We start from the raw sequence: 19,470 nt of genomic DNA, 5'->3' as shown, positions 1-19,470 counted from the left end.
TGGATAAATCCATAAATGTTATTACACAAATGATCCAGGGTGACAGTGGACAAATGTGACACCCAGAACTGCCCATATAAATCATTCAGACACTTAAATATGAGTTGGCAAATCCACACAGAATTGCACAAATTCCCAGAGCTGGCAAATAAATATTTATGACGCCCCCAATTCCCCTTTTCTTGCTGTCCTTGGTAATTGTGCGTGATTCATTTTGTTTTCTCGATGGAGGAGGGAAAATCAATCTTAGAATATTGGCTAGGAGACATAAAGCATGCAGATTCCAAATGCCTGTGGTTTTGCAGAATACAAACGCTTCACAGATACCTAGTCATTGTTCTTGGGAGAGGAATTCACTTTAATCTTTGGTGGATTTCCTTGTTTTCTAGAGAAAGAAAATGTTTGTGGAAGTGCGGTTAACCTGCGAGCAGTGTCAAGCTAACCTGCTGTTGACTCCAGTTTACCGACTTTTAATAAGCCAATATCGACTTGGAGGAATGCAAAGCAGCCACCCAATCTCAGGACTCTGATTTATGTGATTTTTTAAAATGTAGCTTTTTCTCTCGGTTATTGCTTTTGGTCAAAAACATCCGCCCCATTCATATCAGTTTCCCGCCTCTGCCCTAAACGAACACCTTGAAACTTGAAGTAGCGGCTTCCTTTGATGTAACAACAATGGGGCTTTTCCATTTCCATCCTTATGCATTTTAAAACTTGCAATAACCCCTTTGGTTTCTGTTTTTTTTGCATAGATACATCAAAGTAACTGCATCATGAGAGATGGAGGATTCCATTGTGCCTTCTCCTGGACCTGGCTGATCTTTATTTCAGCTCGGTGGTGAGAGCCATTATGGAAGACACACAATGAACAGACACTAATGGCTGATTGATTCCTGAGCTACACAGTGACTCTTTGAATTGAGGAATGTCTGCTGTTCATCGGGTCTCCCTCCAAAGTTATTATTTCTGCAGCAATCAGAAAATCTTTGGTTGATTGTATGTTGAAGTGAACTGAAGGCGGTTTAAACACTCAGTATGCAAATTAGAATAAAATACATCATAAAAGAAACCTCACATACTTGCTGTTTTCCTCTGCTTCCTACGACGGCTCCTTGGGCAAAGGCTGGAAAAAGAAAGAAGAAGGTGAGCATGGGAGGAACAGAGGGCCAGCCTTCACTAACGTTTTATTCAACTTTCCCTCAGCATATTGGCCTTGGACACAGAGCAGCATATGTCCATTTAAAAGCACAGATGGTATGTCTTCCAATTATATCTAAGGCGAGATGACGGAAGCTGAAGGTTATTTTTTTTCTTTCCCAGTTTTTATGACCTCTGAGGACGCCGCTTCTCTCCTCCTCTCTCCAGAAAATACGAGCAAATAATGGGCACCTCATCATCCGCATTAACGAGTGAGAGACTTTTCCTTTCTTCCATCAATGGCATCACACACACATAGACATTTTTTTATCACATTAGCTTCAGGGCAGGGTGATAAACAGTGTTCCACTTTGTTTCTCTGTGAACAACAACTTCTTGCCTCCGACATTCATCTCTAGGAGAACACATGAAAACACGCTGTTTTCCCCTTGACCGGAGGAAGAAAACAGCTCCTTTGCCTTCTTAATATTGGTGAATGAGCCACTTTTGTGTAGATAATGACTCGGCTAATCATAATCAGGAAGCTAATGGTCTGTTTAGCCAATCAGAGGAGCCAAGGCGAGACGGCTGTCTGGGCAGCACATTGGCATTCCCAGCAGCCACTGCTCTCCTCTCAGCTGTGCCAGGCTATCTGCAGCAGTGAGGCGGACTTGGTATTCCGCTGCCTGTCCTCCTGCGATCCGTCCCTCTCTCTGTCCGACCGGCCGACTGGGCACTGCGCTGTTGGAGAAATTCAGTCCTCTGAAGAGGCGCTGATCCATCACACCTCCCCAGCAGCATGTCATCTAAATGCTAAGTACTTCCACTGCATCTTTAAATCAAAACAAGAAAAGAAATGAGCACGGGGGGGGGGGCGAGAGGTTGGGAGGGATAAAAGCTTATAAGGGCACAATAGAATCTGCAGAGCAAACCCTTAGCTTTTTGATTACATTCATTTTCGTGGGAGAGGAAATGTGGGAGAGGAGAAACTGGGTGAGAGGAATGTGCAGTAAGAAGCCAGAGACCTTGTTATCCCTTCAAATGTACAAGGGAAAAGAAAGAAAGAATAGTTATTGATACACCCGCCTCAAAGGTTCCTTCAAAGAAAACAGTATGTTGTTTGATTTCTCTCCAAAACCCATTATGAATGTACCTGAGCTGCTCCCACGATGGGACCCCCTCCTCTCCCCTGTCTCAGTTGGACTCTTTGCTATCGATCGAAGGGATTCTTGAACTTGGAGCAGAGTGCTGAGGCAGCAGAAGCAGCCAGCACTATTAACTGCTCTTACTAATTAAAAGGGTAACAAGGTGAGTTTGGCCCCACGGGACGAAGTGTGCGGGAGACACAGCCGGCTGTTTGCCTGCCATGTACACCGGTAAACAGTGCTCACCGCCTATGGTGTTTACAAGGCAGGAATCCAAGGACATCGAAGACATATTCATCTCCCGCTGGCACGAGGGATGAGGGAGATTCACAGATAAAGAACGAGAGAATGAGAGAGAGAGAGAGAGAGAGAGAGAAAGCGGGGAGCACACTATTAAGCGCTTTACTAATTGCTTGTGTTGCGGTGAAATTGAAACATTTGGACCTTGTCTCTGAGCTCGGGGTGCCCTTGTTTCATCATCACTTGTAAACACTGAGCACTGTGCATAAATGATAAAGTTTTACAGTTCAAATGAGGTGCGCAGCCTGAATCTTTGAGAGAGTGCCAGAGGAGATTGGCAAAAATATTAAGGGATTCAATTAAATTCCTTCCTTATCATCAACACAACATATTTTAGGATCAAAGTATTTTTAAGATACAGTATGCCTCACATTACACAAATAACATCCTCAGCCAAGCTAGCATTACAACTCCCAGAAATCGTCGTAGCCGAAGGGGGAAGCCACTGCAGGTATGGCAGACAGCTTGTTTGCTCACTGCTCTGGGGGAAACAAAGCAGAGACTGCATAATTGGTAGCACTTCAAGTTGTAAAAATCTCACCAGCAGCCCACCAAGCCATTGTGAAGACAGGCGCTGTGCCATCACTGCAGTAACTAAAACTCTTTCCCCGGGGTTTCTACTAATAAGTGGACTCCTGTGCAGGATTTTGTTGGTTTCATCAACCGGAGACTCATAGAGGTCCCAGTCATTACCGGCCACACCAACTGCTGTTGTTATTAGGCTAACAAGCCCAGCTGTAGCCTGCTGACACCCTGAGTGGACGTTTCGTGCACAGAGTAGGAGCCTGATGTACAAGAGCTTCAAAACATCAGACCCAGAGCCATCTCAGACGGACAAAACTAACAATAGGAACAAAGCATTTCGTTGCATTTGCTGCTTTCTAAGGAGGCTGCTACTGACAAAACCAACGTATGTAGTCCAAAATTTGAATCCTTTGTCGAAGTAAAATTAACAATCATACAGTAAGAACAGTCCATTACAAGAAAAACTGAAAAATACCTGACAGTGTTATATGTATGTTCTGTAATATGTGTGGTAGATATACTTATTACTACTGTTTATACCTGCACCGTCGGAATATAAATATATATTTACTTCCTGTATACAAGCTGTTCTAAACATCACAGTACATATATTTGTTGCATTACCTGGTTTCCATTGCAGTTCATTAACTTTATTGCATATTTTTCACTCTCTTTTAACTTCTGTATTGTCTAATGTCTTAGATTCTCATATTTACTTTTCTGTATGTGCATTATTAGAGGGAGCCTGAGAATTAAAAAAATTGCTGAAACACAGCCATTTGACCCTTTAGTAGTACCAAAACTCTGATGTAGTGCAGCTTTAACTATAAATCATGTATACTTTACATTTTCACTGACCATTTTCAGATGTTTTTGTTCCAGGCTGACATTGGTTTACATTCATTCCTGTATAGTAAGAAAGTCAATAAGCAGGCTCTGAAAAAGCTTGAGGTGTGTGAGCATTACAATGAACGTCAAGTCTGCATTCATTTATTTATTTTTTTGTAAATGTTACATTACTGCAGCATAACAATGCAGTTTGAGTGCAGATTAATTTGAAAAGCCAGCAGTGCAAAACAATAATGCAACTGACAAAAATGAACACAGACTTTATGATCAGTGCGATGGTTAACACAAATCGAGCAAGTTTCAAGAGGCCGCGTATTGAAACAGACACGAATGGAGAGCAAAGGATGTTTGCAATGGAATGAAACACACTTGAAACAGCAGCGTAGTTTGCAGAATGGTCATCTGACATGTGAAGTGTTTGTGACTTGTAGTAAATCAGGTAAAACATACAACACCACTGGTATTGTCTTTTAAGTATTATCAGCAATATGCACAATACAAACACTCATTATGTTGTATGGCCCCTGCCAGAGTCACTATAGTGTATGCTACTATATAAACATATTGTATAGACCAAATTGGATATTATCTTTAGCTATTTATACCTTGCTTAAAGGCTTAATCTATAACAATGTGTCATATTTTATAAACTGATCATACATTAAGTTCATAAAACATGAGCGCGAAAACTACGAGGGACCTTTAGCTGTCAAATAGATATTGTGGAGCTAAATGAACATATGGTTTGAAATTAAAAATCACACAAACAAAAGATCCAAATGGCACCACAAACACCCCAGCTTTGAAAAAAGGATGCTGTGAGCACGCTTGAATGTGTCCAGTGCACAGAAAGGCTTTCTGCATTACTTATTACGAAAACCCTGTGTCGAAATGTGGCCTATGGCTCTGACAATTTCACACCAGACGAAGCTCTGGAGACAAGCATTGTGCAGGGTAAAACACAAATGGCAGTTCAAAGCCTGGCAATGACAGAACTTCAAATAGAGGAGCCGGGTAAAGTGTGCTGGAAGTGACAGCAGAAGGGACCACGTTCACTCCGGGTCTCAGACAGAGAGGGAGGGAGGGAGGAGGGGGGACTCTTTTAGCAGGTGACGACAGTACCAGAGGAAAAAAAACAACATTAAAAAACAAAAACAAAAAAAACGCGTTGCTTTTTTACACTTTGTGTATGAACAGCAAAGGAAACATTAGATACTGTAAATGTAATCATGAGGCTTACTGCAGCTTGGTTCTCCCTCTTTTCTGTACATCTCTATCAATCTAACCTATTTCAATATATTTTCTGCATCAGTCCACACGCTATCTCCTCAAGACTGATGATCATGCCACAGCGTCTGACAAACAGATGAGTTGAAACCAAAGGAGTGCATTTTTCTTTTCCGCTTGATAAATAGAAGATCTGTAAATGAAACTAAAATGAGGAGTATATTTGCTTATCGAGCGTAACCCCAGTGTTTGTCTGACAGGGGCGCATACTGTATGTTGTTGGAACGCCAGTCATTTTATAAATGTACATCTAAAGGCAACGCAGCCCGACTACAGTATGTTATCCCTGAGGATCCAGAGAGAGGCTGTCAGATATAATACGACAGGAGCACTGTCACAAACAGCAATGTATACAAAAGCCTGAAGGTGAGCCAGCTGAGCATAAGAGCGGGATTCATGCTCTTCTTTTTCTGATGTGTGTATCACAGAAAAGGATGGTGGTGCATTCAAGTCATTACATTAACTATGCATTAAAGAATAATAGTCTCAGTTAATTGCAGATTTGCATCTCTCTTGGGAGATACTGGTGAGAAAAACTCCACTAACAGTAAAACTGTTTTTTCTTTTTTCAACCGCTACACTGCTAAAATAGATTCTATTAGTTGTGCGCGATTGTTGGAATTTACTTGCTGGTGCACAGAATTTAATAATTTCGACTGCAAATGAAACTGAAAGCCAGCAGAGCATTGAAGGACACGGTGCACAGCATGCATATGTAATATTTTTTGAAAATGCTTTGGCCTGGTTTTTCAATGCATTGCGAAGATGCTGACATTTCTCTAATGACCTAATATTTTCCCGCGGTATTAGAAACAAGATCATTTATATCACATCCTTTTACTCAGGGCCCATTTTTTTTTACCACATGTATCCTTCAGAGGCCTCAGCAGACGGAGTTACTATTCAAGAAACAACCTACTTTACTTCTCTCATTATGCATTTTATTTGGGCTAAATGAATGCTGCTGGTCATAGCACTACAGCACCTATTGAAAGTGATTTCACTGTGACAAACCACTTTTATTTAAAGATGGCATCCCACTGAGAAAACAAATTTGTTTGCAAATAGTTTCAGAAGGCATATGTGTGACCAATACAGGAGTGGTGGAAGAACAAGAAGCATCAATTTACATAACCTAAAAAAAAAACACACACTCAAATCATAATAAGCATAAGTGCAATGCCACACGCTGTACATGCTAATGCAGCTGTAAATTCATGCCGAAAGCCAGAAGAGGACTGAAGCACCTCTTGAAAACTACATTGTATTTTCAGTTGGATGAGCTGTTCAGATAAAGATTTGGTAGTATCAAAGGGAGAGCTGGGTCTATAAAACTGAAATCACAATCGCAAAAGATGGGATGCTGATGCAACCTGTCACCACCAGCAGAATTCAGGCTTCTCAGCTCTGTTTGTCTTACAAAAACATTTTCTTCTGTGCCGACTGCAGGATTATCATTTTTATTCAAAATTCAATACTTTATTACCATACAACTTAGTTGGTATAGATTTGCCTCAGTGTGCACACGAGAGAACAACAAACAATCACAGCAGAACAATGAAGACACATAGAAAAAAAAAACACATAATACAAACCCCCACCCCATTACTTTTACATATATTTGTTGAAGTAAGATTTAACAGTCCAACAGGAGAGTCTAGTGCACAATATGAATAAAATGTCAGGTGCTTTAACATGGAAGTGCTGATGCAGAACTCATCCAGTAATTGCCAGTATTGGCGGAGAGATCACAGATTGATTCATCAGTCTGCGCAAAATGCTACTTTGAGGCACACGTGAAGCACATGTGAAGCACTACACGCAGCTTAGCGGCTTAAATATAACATACAAGTAGAATAATATTGCATGGAAATTAGTTTTTTCAGCGACAGAGCAGCTCTTAAGATAATAAATCAAAAGAGCAAAGGCATCTTTGTTTTTTTGACTAATGTTGCATTTGCAAACTGTTTGTGTTGCGTCCGCAGCAAGTAAGCAAAACATATGAGAACAGTGTGTTCAAGCATGGAGCCCCAGAAAAAGCCCACGTCACAGAAGAAAAAAAAAAAAAAAAACAGATTATTTTGTGACAGAAGGTGTAACTGTACATTATATCCCAAAAGATATCATTACATGCCTGCAGCCTTATTCTATATTCTCTCTAATAATTAATATGTCGGTCCATCCCAAGCACATTGGTGCCTACTGAAGTCAAAAACAGCTCACACAGGTTTTAGCATGCGTTACTCAAAACGGAATAAATAGTGCATATGTTGGGGACTACTTTCAGCGGTGGATTAATACACATTTGGTGCTGCTGTGAGTATTTAAGGCTGGAAGATTGTGTACGTAGGATTGACTCAAGATAAACTACAGTGCGTGTGATCATGGCGATGAAGGAACATGTTACCCACTGTAACAGTGTGGCTTGATGATTTTTACTAGTTTTTGGACAACAATGGCAGTCAAAATATCGAAATTTGGCTTCACAGGCAATCCTCGTTGGTAGTCTTTTCATGGGATTTATTGATATGAAGAAGAATATACAGTCGAGTGTCGAAGATTTTGCCAGCTGGGTTGAAATAATTCCAACTACTTCTTGTATGGTTTGGAAAGACACTTCAAGCTCAATTACAGTTGGAGGAAAAGTGAAATGATGTCACCATAATATTAGATTTCTCTCGTTCTTCTGAAAAATAAGACACCATTAGAGACAGATGACATGCTCAGACATTTCTGCCAGTGCATCTGAGACTCAATTTTAAACCTTATTGCCTTCTGTTTATTCGTACTTGGACGACACATCCTCTTCTATCCTTTACACTAATGATACCGAGCCAACCGGAACTCTGTCCAACCTCACCAACTAATCAACAATTCATTTCAAGAAGCCGCACACAAACAGTCATGCTGCTGACAGAGCCTGGGAGTGTGCTGTGTTGCCTTTGAGAAGGGAGCTCATTAGAAGTCTGTCTCTGGTCAGATGGGTTGCCAGCGCAGCGCAGTGACCATGGCGACACATGACTTGGCTGCCTGGTCGTTTGCCGTAGACATTGAAGCCTTTATAACTGAGGTGCTACCAAGTGTTACGCAATGACACTGTGGAAGTACATCATCTCTCTCTTTCATTTTCGCACCTCTTTCATAAGAGGTGAGAATTTCATAACTCCTTCATAACTGGGTAGGAACGTCTGTATTCATTATGTGCCATGAGCCCAATTTTTTCCGCATCCAACTGCATCACATTTGTAACATTTTATTTTTATTACATTTTCAAACACCTGCTTCGTTTTCTCTATTTCTAGGAAAGATGCACCTTTCAGTTAATTTTTTTCCTCCGCAAATCAAGATTTTTTTTTGGGTCATATGGCATCCTTTCAAAAAAAATCCTGCAGAGCTAAATGGCTATGATGTCTTCATGTTTACAGCAGCACTGGCAGGACTACACACACTCCACTAGCTTTTCGCTGTGGCTGACGCTGGAACAAAGAGCACATAGCTGGAGGAGGGCCACCAGAGCAGAAAAAAAAAAAGAAAATGCTAAAAAACATGATGCAAGCTTCTCTGACCTACTGGGTCGTGCTGTGTGTGTATGTCTGTGTGTATGCTGTTCATTTTGCAACTCCCCTTCGTTTGGCAGAAAAGAACGCCCGACCGCAACTGTTCTGTTTCTCTCCAGGCCACACACTAGCTGAGCTGTGGCATTTGTTGTGTGGGTGTAGGAGGATTTTTTTTCCCCAGCTACTGTCTAGTTTTGTCTGGCTTGTATGATCAAATCAGGGTTTCAAGTACTTACATTTCATTATTTAAGCTCCCTCTAGCCTGTGAAGTAACATTTGAAACCCAGAACATAATATTTGGGAAAATAGTCTGTTCTTATCCTTCACTGAAGAAGCATTTTGCAGGCGTACTTCCAATTTGAGCCCATCACTTGATTAGCAAATGGTGATAATAGAGCTCAGCAATGCTCTCAACGCTGCTCTCACCGAGCAGGGAGCAAGTGAGGCAATCTCACAGCCCCTCTTGCTCGCCTGAAAGGAGAAAAATCATTTTACCGTCCTGAATTCAGTTTGCCTCTCTTGTCAGTTTTCCACCTGACGGCCATTTACACCTTCCACACATGCACGCGCAGCCAACACACAACTCTTGTGTAACCTCGCAATTCACATGCACCCCCCAACCCGTCAACTGTATGAAACCGACCTCATAACACCCCGCCCCACCCCTCCACAATTGCGCTTTCCACCTCGGAGAATATCATATGTAGACCTTTCAGCGGCTCACTAGTGAAGACAAATTGCCAGCTTGTTTGGGGGGGCCTCCAGAGAGTGATTCATATTAATGGTTAGCTGGCAGTGGAGAGCGGGCTGCATATGCAAACTCCATTAGCAGGTTAGGCTGGAGTGTGTGACCTGGCAGTGCCACCAAGAGCTGCACACACAGGAGGACGGGCTGCAGAGACGAGGCTGAGGTGGCAGCGTTTAGAAAGAGTTGCAGGTGTATGGGAAGGTGTCTACAATGTGTGTGTGTGTGTGTGTGTGGGGGGGGGCGGTGCAGTAAGACTGATCTATCACTTTATCAATATCATCAGGTTGATGCTGATGTTGCTGACATTTATTGTAATATTCTTCAGTAGCATTTCTTTTAGAATTGGTTGGTCTTACATATGAAAAGCCCTTTGATATTTTGTTTTTTAGAGATTTATCACAATGGGCAACAAGAAAAGTCATTGTTCTTAGTGTTAAAACAATCTAATTAACCATTTAACACACAGTCCACTAAAATTACAACAATGGACACAAACGCAGGGAGACACCATTTCTTTTTATGCATGCTGCAATGAATTATATTAGCAGTCTCCAAAAGCTACATATAGTGCTAATGTCCAGCTGGTGGATGATTGAGGGTTGAAAACAAAAAAATATTAGGAAAACAGCAGCTAATATTAATCAGAACATAAAGTCTTGGAGGAAATAAACACATTTTCTGGAAATGTAAAATTTGTCATGAGTGGGCACTCAAGGAAACTCCATGGGGCTGTTAAAATCAGTGGGTTTTATCCCCTTGGGAGCACAACTACACTTTATAAATATAATGGAAATCAACCATGACATATCTACCAATTTGAGCCCAAGATTTCTGGTATGCAAAGCTTGTAGTTTTGACTGGGGCCCATAGAGTCTCCAAACTGAGTTCCTCCTCTGTATGAAATCGTCAGATAGATCAACATCTCCATTCCCAGGGAGTTTCCCCACCAGTATCAGGGCAAAAAAAGTAAACTGTAAATGCTGATGCAAAAAGATTAATGAAACAGCAGGCTGGATCTGAAAAATAACAGATGACTACGGCGATGAATCCCCAGAGGAAAATGCATACTGTATGTATGTTTTTTAGTTACACAACACAGCTGCTCAGTGGAGGAATGTTGATGTAAAATGTACAAGCAAACCCTTTCATGTCCTTTCCCCTCTTAAATAACCAGCTGCACAAAGTTGATATTCAATAAATATTTTCAGCTGTTTGCTCCGTCATTTTCCCGACTAAACGTTCAGACATATCACATCATTTCGATGATTTAAACACATGAACTTAATAGTTCTGAATCATTTTTTTCAATGTGACAGATTCATTTAATCACCATTTCATATCTTCTCCTGCTCATCTGGTTGTCAGGTTGTAGCTGCGGCACAGGAATGTGGGCTTTAATTAAGCTGCCACTCAAAGCTGAAGTGTTTCTGCCTTTCTGCTGAGAAAATACACATCTTAATACATTCGAGTTATTTTTACCTTTACCGAACAACTGTGAAAGCTCAACTTGTTACTGCAACTTATTGTAGAAGCGCTTTTTGTTGGCTGAAATTGTCATAACAGCCTGACAGCAATGAATAAATGAAATTGCTCAATAAAAAAAAATGGTATTTGCGGTTGTCATAGGCCTGTAATAGACTCATCCAACCATTTCATTTGAGCCAAATGACGACCTACCTGTCTAGATACGTGGCAGCCTACCTGCACGCATGCTGCAAGTGCACCCATTGCACATGACCAGAGTCTTCCACATGGATAAGCCAGCTAGCTAGATAGTGTGACCAGTGCTTAAATCACTGCTCAGCGGCAGACCGTCGTTTAATGAGCTAACAGCAGAAAGCAGCCTCTGAGCCTACTGAGCAGCTGCTATTGAGCTAAAGGTAATGTTAGGTTTGTGACAGCTGTTTTGCTCGTGTTTATATGATTGTTGCATCTAACAGAGTTATTTATATGCTAGACTGAAAACCTAAGAGAGGCTGTCAGTCAGCAGTTGTGTACAGAAGGAATGAGGGACCTGGTGGCGTTGTCCGGTCCTCTCATCACTGTCTACTACTTTGTCCAGTGCTGCGGACTCTGCCTTTAAATAGTGTTTCGATACTGGATTTACATTTGATAAAATGCTACTGAGCCCCAACCCGATGTTTAAATGATTTTAGCAGTGTAATATATGTTTTATTAGATGCATGATTTGCTTCCATCAGGTACATTTGTCACTTTATTTTAGTGGCTAACTCCACCTACATGAAGCCTACGCACCACAGGGTGAATAATGAGCGCAGCCATTATCAGCTGTCAGGAACCCACATTGTCACAGTGAATGCTCCTACTGCTTGTAATGAGATTATGTACACGTGAGGACAGAGTCACCCACAATTAAAACCCCCTCTCCACACTCTCTTTCTCACCGATACTCTCACACAGATGCGGACAGACAGAGCTTGGCCGGTGGCCTAGCAGCAGCCTGGCTCTCTCTATCCCGCTCCCTCTCCCTCCACACTCCAGCCTGATCAATCCTCTTTATAGATTTCTCATTTTCATTTATCTTCCAGAATGTGCTTTCCTCCCATTTCAGGTCTTAGAACAAATACCTCTGGATACCCCCTCTTTTCCGTTGCCAAATCCCCCCCCCCTCTCCCTACTACTAAAAAAAAAAAAAAAAGAACACCAGCATCACTTGTGATTAACTTCTGCAAAACTCTCCTCAGTAATAGCTAATTGAAAGTATGCAGAGGAACACGTAAACTGCATTTTTTTTTTTTTTTGCAAATGCATGTACAAAAAGCAAAACACTAACCTAAGTGTGCTGTCAGGGTAGATTACAGTACGATGGGAACGCGTGCATAAAATCTGACGCAGCTGCCCAGGGCTGCTGGGTGGAGGAGGCGGAGGAATGAAGGAGATAAAGCGAGAGCATGTGAGAGAGATGAAAGAAAGAGAGAGTAAGAAAAAAAAAAAATCAACAGACCCGGTCACAGGTTGACCCTTGGCCTTGTGTACCTGATGATGAGGACAGCAATCGTTCCTGTTCTGTCCATCCTGTCATCTCTTGCCCACATCAACATGTTGTATTGTGCCGTTTCACTCGCTCTGTCTCTCTAAGTTACATCCCTCCGCTTCTTCGTTTAGTCTCGCTCTCTCTCTGTTTTGACATATTCACACCTGAGGCATATCTCTGTGTATTTGCTGCCGTTTGAACAGATTTATTCAATTACTGACACAAAGGTAGAAAATTATAAACATCAGATATCAAACTGGTTTGATGGCTTTTAGTCTACAAATCGGCATTACTATATGGCAGGTGGATACACACGTCAAATATATGTTTGAGCTAGTTTAGAAACAGTGTTGCCATTATGTAGTTTGTCTCTCAGAGAGGCAAGTTTATATATTTTAATTGTAAACTGCCCTGTTCCTGTCTCACTACATATCTTGGGCACACTCCTGTGATTTCACGTGCTCACCTACAAAAAAAAAAAGAATATCCCCCAATTATTGTTATCAGATTTTTAAAACCATTAACTTAAAGTTTACTTTACTTTAAAATCCAGTACCTATGGAGATATATATACATTAAATCCAACCTACGTATATATTTGCTGCATGGGAATGGTAATAATGGTATATGATTAAAAAAAAAACTATAATGTAGCACTAATGCAAATCCACAGGAGTCATGAAGTCGATTCAGACTGATTCAAACTGAAGTTTGCTTCCATTAGCAAACAGTAGCCACGATAAGCTGCTGGTCATACCTGACCAGGTAGAGTTGTATTAAACTGAGCAATGGAGGGTTTCATTGTTTGGGAATTTAAATTTCCATTTGTAAAAGAATGAATATGCCATTTATTCTCTCAAAAGTCACATAATCCTGCTTTAATATTTGTGAATATTGTTGAGACAGCCTTGGGGCCAATTCAACCTTGAAGGTCTAAGCTCCTGAAAATATTAACTGTGTTAGTGGTTTTAAATAAGGACAAAATGAGGACTTTCTGTTGTTTAAAGACGCTGCAATCAGAATTTCTACATTTACAATGGATCACATGACTACGTGCATGTGAAAGGGGTCACTCATAGCTATCGACTTACAAATGTATTCATCTGCTCCGCAGGTCCTCTCAGCTCTACAGAGCTTTATATTGCCTTCCGGCTTAAAGGCAGCTGTTTTAAGGAAAAAAAAGAGCTCTGATGAAATAAGTGTGTGTTACGTGCTTAGCACCAAACAACAGGCGGACAAAGAACATAATGGAGCATTAAGCAGCCCAAATAAATGATAATGTTCTGTATCTGCTGGATGTGTAAATAGGCAAATATTTATTAATTTAAAAAGTATCAAATATCAACTTAAAAAGTGATAATATGTCAGTTTACATCTTAAATCTGTTCTTGGTAGCTTTAACTATGCAGTCAACGGGATAATCTAGCAAAAGGCAATTCAGATTAGCTATTTCAGATCATAGCAGGTGCTTTTTGCCAACCAGATCCTGTGGCTTGACTGATACTTTTGAATGTTTGGTTCTCCATTCACCTCCATTTATTCTGTCTCTGAGCTTTCAGCCTCAAAGAAGTTTACCTACATGGCTAAATATTACGTGAGGTAACCTGATGTGGTTTCAGATGGTGACATAAGCAGTTTCCAACTTAGTAAGTATTTTTGGAGATCAAACAACCAACCGTTGAACAAATCAGAGGGAATTCAAGCCAAATAATAATAATAATCATTGTTGGAAGACATCACCTGGTGAGAAAAACAGCGTGCATGGTATAAAAAGAACAAATAACTCGTCCATTTCTGCTGAACATAAAGTTGCATGAGGCTAAATTGCCAAGTGGTATAGTGTGAACCACACAGCGACAGTGAGACCTGTATCCATGGCGACTCATGGATATTTTTGCCCAGTCCGTAGGCGCCTTTAGAGTTATTTTCACCCATGACTTCCAAACATATTAATAATGACACTTCCTTTACAAAGATACAAAAACAAAAAACCTAAAAAAAAAATCAAGTCGACCCTCTCCTTGGCTTTGTGCTTCCTGTGTGCTGTTTCACTGCTGAATCAAGTGAGAGTTCATAGCAGAGCGAAGCCTCAGTCAGCACTGCAGCGTTGGCAGCTCTGAGGCATTGGATGCATGTTGCACAGTGAGAGGAGCCTACAGAGGACCAGATGACACCATATTGAAGCTTTTAAAAATTTACCATGTTTTGTATTCATTTGTATCTCTAACAAAGTCAGGAAGAGGTCAAAGACTGTTGTCAGCAATTATTATTTCTCACAGCACGAACCTGATATCTCAAATGTCTTGATTTCTTGTTTGAGCAAATCAGTTAATCAGCTGGTCATATTCATATTCATCATCAATCCCATTTTGTCAGCATTAGTCAGAAGGCTTACAGTTAATGTTTGAAATAAAACCGCTGATCACGTGCTCGCTTGATCTTTAGGTGACTAAGCAATGAATGAAATGCGCCAATAAATTGCTGATTAATTGCTCGCTATAGGTTCAAATTTTCAAGCATGGTGCACATGTGACCACACCTCCAATAAGTGACGTCACAGCAGATGATTCCTGCTGTTGTTTACTGTTTCTTGACCTCCATGTGCAGTAGATACTGCTGCTAGTCTTCCTACGTTCCATAAATACATATGTGGAATAGAACACAATTTAAAATGGACAAATTAGACCCAGATGATTAATAAACAATATTAAATCTCACCATTATAGCTTCAACTACAGGCCATTTCTCTTACAATTTCTTTTAGTATGAGCAATGTATTTGATGTGAATTGGTAACAGGCTCAAATCTGAAGTGGTGTTGTACAAAGTTTCAAAGGATTTATTGTAGTTTTGGGAGGAGATAGTGTATTTGAGCCTACTTTGTATTCCTGCTGAGATGCTGGTGTTTCTGGCTGATATATTTAAGTTGGTCTGAGAGGAATTCAGGTTTGCCTGATGAAATATTTTTCCTGGTAAAAAGGAAGTCTGGTTTCAGATATGGATTTGTCAATGCTAATGTGATATCGGCTGAGCAGTGCAAATCTAGCAGCTTTTCTATATAATTCTTATTGGCTGCAGACCAAACAACAGAGCGATATTAGACGTGGGTAAGAACCAGTGATGATACGACCCAGAATCAGTTTTCTGCCCTTTGTGATTCAGCACTGATGCGGTGTTTGAAACCTGCGCGCCGACCTGCTGTTTAACAGAAGCGCGCTGCCTCTCGCCCTGGGCCGTGGCTTCACATAACACCATCAGCTGCCGGGAGGTAACCCATGCAAGGAGAACAGCCGTGATGCTGTTAAGTGCATATGGCGTATATTAATGTCATGTCTTGTAAATTACCGTGACGGTCTTGATGCGACCGCTGCCCCTGGTGCAGGTCCAGCCGGATCGGTTGAACAGGAGGCTGCAGACCTCCCCCTCCAGACAGGGAGCCATCTCACACCACTGACGGCTCCTCACGATTCGCGCTGTGATGGCGAAAGACAAGAGGGCAAAGAGGCGAATTAGACAGAGAGATCCGCAGGAAACAGAGAGGCTTCAAAATGTCAACTTTTTGTGGAACAAATAGCTAAACTGTCCTTTTTATGCTCACTTCACAGGACAGCATCTTCAAATGTGGATGTGTCTACAAGCCTGTAGTATTTTAATTAGGTTCTTGTTGAACTACCATGTCTGAATTGCCTGTGGTAGTAACCTTTACAGACCAGCTGGTGGTCCATAAATTACTCTCCTGCTAACACTAGCTTTCACTGCAACTGCATGGAACAGGTACTTCCTTTTTTTGTTACTCTAAATATTCCTCCTTTAAAAGTAATTCTAGGTAAAAGGTTCTAGGTATAAGGTACTTTTCATGAGAGTATAACACAGTAGGAGAGTATAGCTTTTCTTGAAGCTACACTGTACATTTTCTTTGCAAACTTGCACTCAGTGAACAATGTGTGAGATCTTCAAACTGTTTGTCTTTTCACCATCACCACCACCACCAAGGCCAGACATGTTGAACAGTATTATCACTAGACTCCTGAGCATCTCTCCAGGCAGCACAGCTACATAGAGCTACAGTGCATTGTAGGAATAGCGAGGCCAAGGGTTCATTGCTGGTCCACAACAATCGCTGAAAAGGTCCTAGACAACTTGTCCACCAACTCCGGAAGAACACTTTCTACAAAAACTCTGCAAGGAATAATGATGTACAAGTGCAAAAAGACTAGCAGTGCTGCAACTGCACTGAATATGTGCATTTCTACATGCATTACAATTGAAAAATATACAAAATAATGTTAATAAAGTTCCCCATGATTAATTAGAGCGTGACTTCTGTAAAATCTAAAGTAATACTAATTGGTGTGGCACATTCAAAGAAGAAAATCCCAAACTTTGAATGTCTGCAGTGACTCGACGCTCAAATCATAATTATGTATTTTATTGTTGGGGGACTTTTGTTCCTTTTTTAAATCAAATGACAGGAAATGGGGGAAGTGAGAGAAAAAGGTGGGGAACGAAATGCAACAAAGGCCCCTAATCGGATGTAAAACTGGAGGCTGCAGTTCGTGCCGCATCGATGCTGATATTTTAAAAATAATACATTTCAGGTATTAGACGTGAACTTGTTCACAGCGTGACAGGTGTCACAGGGGGAAAATACTAAACTGTGTGCACGTCAGCTCGGATTGCTCCCCCAGGACCCTCAAGGATAAGCGGCTAGCTAATGGATAGATTGATGGATTTTTCATTTATACAGTTGTTATGCTCCACTGAACATTGTTTCAGCCACACTGTCCAGTTTAGCTGCATATATACCACCATATAGTCTTATACAGGACGCGTATTGCCAATACAATAGCAGGAATTACTAATATTTTAATACATAGATTAGAGGGAGTGGATTACAGATTAGAAAGGCAATATAAAGCGAACAAGCTTTAGTCTTCTTAAAGTTATTTGTCAGCTGGAGGCATCAGGCTGTCAGAGTGAAAGCTAGCGATGCTCTCATTCTCCTTCTGCAGTCTGTCTGCATGACATTGAATTAGCATTCGCCTGTAGTCGACGCTGATAAGCACTGATTGTTCTTTACACAGCGTGCTAAAGCAACACTGAAAGGTTATCAGCTCTCTGCGGACCTGGCCTGGGCCGCTGCTCCTGCCTACCCACGATCCCCCGGGGCAGCACATTGTGGAACGAGGTAACATGGTCGGCAAATTGAAAGAGAGGAACTACAATTCGTTGAATGTCCACAGGAGAGCTGAGGGCGGAACAGGGAGGGAGAGAGAAAGAGGGAGAGTGAGGAGGTCTGGAAAGGGAGGCCTTGTGACATTTTGCTGTGAGGTATTCCTGGTCCAGGGCTTGTTAACGGTCTGCAATTGGTCTTTGGAGTATCAGACCCCGACTGCTGCTGTGCAATAAAGATCTTTCATCTTGTGGTGTTTATCAAGCCAGCTGAACAGCACCCTTATGTATGTAACCACACACACACACACACACACAATTACTACTCTGTTGATATAAAGCCATTCTCCCTCAGCAAATAATAGATATTGTTGACATATTGGAGGAAGAGCTGAGTTTTTTTTCAGTCTGCCCTCACAGGCAGAAAAGAGACAGAGGTGGAACAAAACAATCCAGAAACCTGTCATACCATTGAACCGAACAAGCTTACAAAAATATTACAGCTTTGAAACTCGAATTTGAGACAAAATGGTCATTTTGGCTTCACCCTCAGCAGAGATTCCTCAGCGAGCAAGAGAAAATCTAAAGTGACCTTCCTCCTGACACAGCAACATGCCGTGGTGAATTTTCATTTTCACAGCCATCCGTCAGGCGCAACAAAGCGTAGATTTATCAGTCAGTTGCAGATGTAGTTTTGAGTACATTACAGGGCCAGCAAAACTCAATTTCCAGGGCACGGAATAAAAGCTGAGCTGGCAAAGCGGCGGGAGTGCTGACTAACCGTGGAGTGCATCAGCCCAGCCAGCCCAGAGTCGCGGAGGTTGGCTAAAATAAATGCATTTTTCAGCTGCTGCCACAGTATCCAGGCACTCGATAGCTTGCCCTTGTTACTTTTTCAATGCCATCCATGACAGTGTGACTTGATCTATGATGACTTGATGAATTTCCTGGTGCCGTAAGCCGTTGGAGCGGTCGCACAGTCTCGTTTGGGATTAGAGTGTCGCTGTGATAACTTCATCAATGACGACATCATGAATAACACAAAGCAGCAACAGAACAGCATTGCTGCTGTTTGGCTTCAGCTTGTCTCTATCCATCAAACCTCTCTGTCCAATATGCTGGCACACGCAATTGTAGACACATTTAAAAGCTTATATGATACAACCACCCACACAAACATCAACAGCATCCGGAGCAGACTTTAAGCTTCTGAGCTGAAGCCGTATGAAAATATCTGTCTGCTGTTATATTTCATTTTAAAGTATCTTTTACATGCAGCTATTATAATAAACCTGGCTTGTTGGATCGCTCAAGTGGTGCAAATGGCTGAGAATGATGGTTTCTATCCTGGCAATATGGGTTTATTATGATAGGTATCTGTGTTCCGTTGTGTTTGAACATTATTTCAGGCATGTTTTGTAATGTTTTCCTGTTTGTGATGGTGGCAGTGTGCTGCAGCAGCAGCAGCAGCAGAGGTGAAACAGCTGGCTGCTGTGGTTGGAAGAGAGGATCTAGTCTGTCTGTCTGTCTGGCTGACACCTGGGTGGCCCGTTCTGTTGCCGTCACAGTCTGAGTCCCACCCAGGGACTGTGGACGTCGGGCCAGCCTTGTCAGCTGCCAAGGTCCCTGCTGGGGTACGGCTCTGGACCTCCAGCTAGATCACATGTAAGACCATCTGTCCCCCGGTGCACAGTGCCAAGCCCTGCCCTGCCCAGTACAGCACAACACGGCACTGCCAGACGAGACTCAGAGCCGG

At 41.7% G+C, this 19,470-nt stretch overlaps 1 protein-coding gene across 1 annotated transcript in view; it reads right to left on the bottom strand.

Annotated features, from left to right (window-relative positions):
- Nucleotides 1-1,077: 1,077 nt before the first annotated feature.
- Nucleotides 1,078-19,470, bottom strand: part of tafa5l (TAFA chemokine like family member 5, like) — a 39,260-nt gene continuing 20,867 nt past the window's right edge. The window contains exons 3-4 of the mRNA XM_070840258.1: nucleotides 15,888-16,015; nucleotides 1,078-1,123 (exon numbers count right to left, since the gene is read on the bottom strand). Coding sequence (XP_070696359.1) covers nucleotides 1,100-1,123; nucleotides 15,888-16,015 — 152 coding nt within the window. The 3' untranslated portion in view covers nucleotides 1,078-1,099. The remainder of the gene's footprint in view (nucleotides 1,124-15,887; nucleotides 16,016-19,470) is intronic.

The sequence above is a fragment of the Pempheris klunzingeri genome, chromosome 11, assembly GCF_042242105.1.
Source record: "Pempheris klunzingeri isolate RE-2024b chromosome 11, fPemKlu1.hap1, whole genome shotgun sequence".
Lineage (NCBI taxonomy): Eukaryota > Metazoa > Chordata > Actinopteri > Acropomatiformes > Pempheridae > Pempheris > Pempheris klunzingeri.
The sequence above is the reverse complement of the archived record's forward strand: the minus strand, read 5'-3'. Positions and strand labels throughout refer to the sequence as shown.